Source organism: Bison bison, unplaced genomic scaffold (genome assembly GCF_000754665.1).
Source record: "Bison bison bison isolate TAMUID 2011002044 unplaced genomic scaffold, Bison_UMD1.0 scf7180017864336, whole genome shotgun sequence".
NCBI lineage: Eukaryota > Metazoa > Chordata > Mammalia > Artiodactyla > Bovidae > Bison > Bison bison.
In genome coordinates this window covers 555189-560559 of record NW_011494908.1, presented here as the reverse complement: position 1 = coordinate 560559, position 5371 = coordinate 555189, and the positions used below count along the sequence as shown (strand labels likewise).

The window sequence follows — 5371 nt, the reverse complement described above, 5'->3', positions numbered from 1 at the left end:
TCCCAAATGAAGTTAGGATACTATTTTACTATGTGTGTTTTCCCCAGTGATTTCTTATAGCATCACAAAAATCTCTGCAACAAAATTTCTGTGGTCCTAATGAATTTTTAGTGAAAACCACTTGACATTTGTTTGCCACTGACTTCATTTCTGAGCCTTGAATGCTATTTTCATTTTTTAGACTCCTCAAAAGCAAGATGATTTAGAGTTTATTTTATACATAGAGACATAATTACCTTTTTTTAATAGAATTATTTGTACATTCACTCACATGCTAGAAGTCTTTGTGACCTTTTGAATATAGGTATAGATGGAAATTTTGGTCATTGTAATGTGTTTTTGAAAGAGTAGACTTTGGTTGTAATAAAATATGTAAATATATCTTCTTTAAATTCCCTACAGAGCTGTGTACCATGGAGTGTGGTAGCCATGGAGTCTGTGCAAGGGGAATTTGCCAGTGTGAAGAAGGTTGGGTTGGACCAACATGTGAAGAACGCTCCTGTCACTCTCACTGTGCTGAGCATGGCCAGTGCAAAGATGGAAAATGTGAGTGCAGCCCTGGATGGGAGGGCGACCACTGCACAATTGGTAAGTACTTGAAACAAAGTACACTGGATTAACTGAGAAAGTAAAGCAGTCTAACAAATCAATCACCAGGGATTTTGTAGACTTTGAAATGGGAGGAGAGAAGTAGGAGGGTTGGCCATAAGTTTGAAAGTTTCTTTAACTAGGAGGTTTCCTGTTTTGAGGATAATATTTGATTTACTTCTTTGCCATTTTCTTTTTCATTACTTTGGTATTCTTTGTATTTTCTGCTTTCAAGTGTTTTGAGTTACTCAAATGAAAGATGATACATTAGAATAGTGTCATTAGTTAATAAGAGAAGGGCTTTTGTTGTAAAGGTAGCATTCACTGGCCATTTTTCCTTTTGAAAAGTATGAATTGTTTTGGTTGAAAGTACTTAGATTGCCTCTAAGTCCCATTTCATTAAATGGCACTACTTTTTCAGCGGCCATTCAATAGCATTAAGGACTATCTTTAATGCATAAGGCAGACACTCCTGACCTACCATCAAAAGAACATCTGTGTTGAATTGTTTATTGGGTAGTATAGATACTTTGTAACAAAGCATCCAGGCTGTGTCATCCCTCATCACCAATTTCACAAATTTTTAGGATACTGCCTGGGAGAACAGTCTGTGGGTATGAAAAAATCTATGTCATAGTCGATGTATCACATGGTCTTCACACCGTAAAAAAACACTAATTAATGTTTCAATTATAAAATACTTAATTAAAAAAATATAGCCCTTGACACACACATGTATCTGCCACAAAGGTTTCCCGTGTATAGAGAAGGACAAGTACGATTCCCATTGTTCAGCTAAGGAAAGTGGGTCACACAATGTTCCAATGTCATTCTATGAACACACAGAAAATTCATACAGTGCAAAAGCAAGCATGAGCCTCTGGATACCCAGTTCGTTGTTGTGAGCTCTTTTTCCCCACTAGACTATACTACAGCTTTCATTTCTAGATGAAAGTATTTTGTTATAATGGTTGGAACATTCCAAAATAATGTATAATATATATAACACAATTTTAATAAACTGTATTATTACTCTGCTAAAGGTACAGTAAGTCTTGTTCTATGACTGTGGAAAATATTTAAAATTCATTGAAAAGGTGGTGAGAGGTGAGATTCAGACGCAGCTTAAGTAATTACATTCCTGCACTAGAGTAAGTTTATTGCCTTCACATAGGAGGATTCTAATATTGCAATGATTACCAAAGTGGCTACTCCAGAACCCCCTTCTAAAGATACTAGTCTTAAGAAGTTCAAGCTAGTGCTCTCTCATGAAAGTTACTACTGAAATATAAAAATGCAGTTCTTATACTTTTAACGAAATGTGACACTTTTTTAGGAAGCCTAATAGAGTTGCTTGCAAAAAAGCCATTAATATCTTTCCCAAAGAAAATATTACTCACAAACTACACAAGCCAGTGTACCAACTTTTGAGCTGCAGGCGTTTCAGTGTTCAGTTTTCTCTTCTCCTCCCAGGCAACAGATGGTAAACCATTAGTACTTGTATAGCTTTGGTCTCCCAGAAATTCATTCCATCACTCTTTTCCCCCCTTTTAGCTCACTACTTAGATGCTGTCCGAGGTAAGCTTGTTCTCTCTAGTTTTATAAGAGAAAATTATGTTAAGCAGAGAATATGCATGTGGGAAAGAAATTGTTGGTGGGTTTTGGTGGTGGTGGTGGTGTTATTGTTTTTAATTTTGGCAATCTTAAGTGTAATATTGCCAGGTTCATGCTATAATAGACCTAAAAGTAATTTGCTTTCCCAATATCAATGCATTTTTTTTTGCCATAGAGTTTAATAGATCATTAAGCAGTTTTAAGAATTATTTTGCTTTGTCTTTAAGTCGAGTTGTGTGTGTGTGTCTGTTTATATTGACAGGGAAGTAATTATTAAATAAACTAGGTTTAGGTGGACAGCTGAACTTTTTATTTAACATAACAATATAGCTTTATGTCCATGTATCCTTTCAAGGGCAGAATTATTCCCCTGTTAGTACCTCATCATCCATCCCCCCAGGGATCTGCATTTGATAGAGACTACAAGAGTTTTTCTGTCAGATACCCTGGTGCCTTCCATTACCTTAGCCTCAGAAGGTTGAAAATGTCCCATTCAAATTATTCCTAGTTTCTCTTTTTCCTTTGTATGTGCCTGAGACTGGAACTAGATAAATTTCTTTCTTGATCTTCTGCATGTTCATCCTATACTATTTTGTGATGAACATATACATATGTATAATCTTTTCATATTTTTTAACAGCCATCTGTCATTTTTTTTCTTCCTCTGTTGTTGATAGTTGCTAGAAAGACCATTTGTAAGAAATACTGGGTTGCTTCTACAGATTAAAAACAGCATTCTTTTGCTTTTTACACTTCTGGAATTTTCTTTCAAACAGAGAAAATGAAAAGAGCATTCGTTGGACTATCTAGAACTTGTAAAATCTAGATCTTGTTCTGCATTGCTACTGGGGAAATTTCCAGAAGCAATATGCCTTTGTTTCTCTCTCGAGCACTTGGGACATGCAGAGTTGTCCTTGGGGATAGCGTATCTCTGAACCACTGGTACAGAGAGTAGGTCATCCCTGAGAAACTAAATGTCTAAATAGAGAGCGTCATCAGCGTTTGTGGTTAGGGTTACCAGTGGATAGAAGTCATTTAAGCATAACGATTTTCTCTTGACTATATTTATTCAGTTATCCCTAGAATTCTGAAAGTCTAAATTTGGCATGCATGAATTCCACCAACATTTGTTGAGCACTGACAACAGGTATACTATTATGCTAGTTTCTGAGAGAAATACCAGATAAGTAAAAAAAAAAAAATCAATCCTTAGCTCTCAGATCAATAATAATCTTGATGAGAAAAGCTGAAATGATGTAAAGCAAGGGCAGCATATTTCTAAGGCACCATATGGGCAATTAATGGTATGACCTGAATTGTATACCAACATACCTAAGTCCTGAAGCAACATATCACTAGGGAAAAATCAGCAGAGAGTGGCAGTAGTTAGGAGAAGTGCCTCTTCCTAGAGATGGCTGTCTTATCCCACCTTTTTCGCATAATTGGATACAATATCATCCATCCAGTTTTGATTGAAATGAGGAGATACCGTTTTTGAAAAGAAACAAAATGCATTGCTTGTCCCCATCACAGATTTTATCCTATCTGAATCAGAGGTTGGGAATTGGGGTTAGCATTAATAATGTTTAATTGGCTCTCTAAGGAAAAGCACAGCAGAGTAAGGGATAACAAGTTCCCTGGAAAAGTGGTATAAGCAAGCAAGCCCCTCCTCCATTTATTTAACACTTCATCTCAACATCTCACCAGATGATTCAGTTTTTCCCTATGGGCAGATACTTCATCGTTGGCCAATCCCATTGTGATGTCTCTGAATTTGTTACTCACTGCTGTCTTTCCAGATGGCTGCCCGGGGCTCTGCTTTGGAAATGGGCGATGTACCCTGGATCAAAATGGTTGGCACTGTGTGTGTCAGGTGGGTTGGAGTGGGACAGGCTGCAACGTTGTCATGGAAATGCTTTGTGGAGATAACTTGGACAATGATGGAGGTGAGTCATTTATTAAATGTCCATATAAGAAGGAATATCCCAGCCTCTAGCACAGTGATGACCAATCTGGCCAAAAGGGGAAGTTAAGAATCCTTGGTTTAAACAATATAAGGTCATACTATGTTTTGAATCTCAATTCATTGAATATTTACTGTAACCAGGCAATACTCCAAACTCTTTGTGTGTATTATATGTCATTTCATGCTCACAATAACGCTATAAGGTATAGGTAATATTTTCCCTATTATTAAATAGAAAGGCTAATGCTTGGAGTGAAAATGGTAAGTGACTTTTCCAAGATCACACAGCTCAAAAGTGCCAGAACCAAGGTTCCAATTCAAGGCTATATGACTTCAGTTTCTCTTTTCTTAATTGTTACAACCATGCCAGCTCCCATACCTGTGGCATTTATTATGCTATATAAAATCCATGTGCCAACGTCTAAACTGTCAGATGCTGATGTACCTTGCACTACACACACTATGAGGTAGTTATCTTTATTCTTAGTTATTTAGGGCTCCCTCTTGTGTCTTTACTTTTTAGTAGCACTTTATATCTTTCAAAGGACACGGCATCAAGACAATTCACAGTAGAAATTTTATATTTAATTCAAGAGCTGCACGTGTTTTAAAAAGCCATATGTGGCTCTGAGGCCTCAGGGTAACCACTTCTATTTTAGTCTAGCAAACAAAGTCATCTAATGCATTGTACAATCAGCCTCAAAACAACCCAGATCACTTCTGAATGAGCCTAAAACAATAAATCCTCTTACTTTCTAATCAAGAAAACATGAAATTGACAGGAAAAAAATAATTTCTAATTTCTGTATATTAACTTAAAATGAAGTAGGTTATTAAATTTAACTCCTCAAGGTTTCTACTTGTGCCTGGACAATTACATACCTTGTCATTTGAGCACATAGGGCTTAAAACAATAAGGTTACAATCATCATTTAAGCACAAAATTGGGCATAAAAGTGTCCTCTTTTATTGTTCTAGCTAACAGTTTGCCTTGAAAAGGTATAAGACCTTATGAATTTTAAGTAGAAACAACTTTCTCATTAAGAGCACAGGGCTTTGAAGTCAGAATTTCTGGATTCAAATATGAGCTCTGTTATATACTTCTAGCTGTTGGGTTTGGGAAGAGTTTCTTGCTATCTCTGTGCTTCAGTTTCCTTATCTTCAAAATGGGTCTGATAATAATAACTGTCTAATAGGGTTGTT

The 5371-nt window shown here is 36.4% G+C and overlaps 1 protein-coding gene across 1 annotated transcript in view; it reads left to right on the top strand.

The window, feature by feature from the left end:
* TENM1 (teneurin transmembrane protein 1) overlaps positions 1-5371 on the top strand; it is a 285933-nt gene that overhangs the window by 73204 nt on the left and 207358 nt on the right. Inside the window, exons 3-4 of the mRNA XM_010854080.1 lie at positions 403-588; positions 4002-4148. Of these exons, the coding sequence (XP_010852382.1) occupies positions 403-588; positions 4002-4148 (333 nt within the window). The remainder of the gene's footprint in view (positions 1-402; positions 589-4001; positions 4149-5371) is intronic.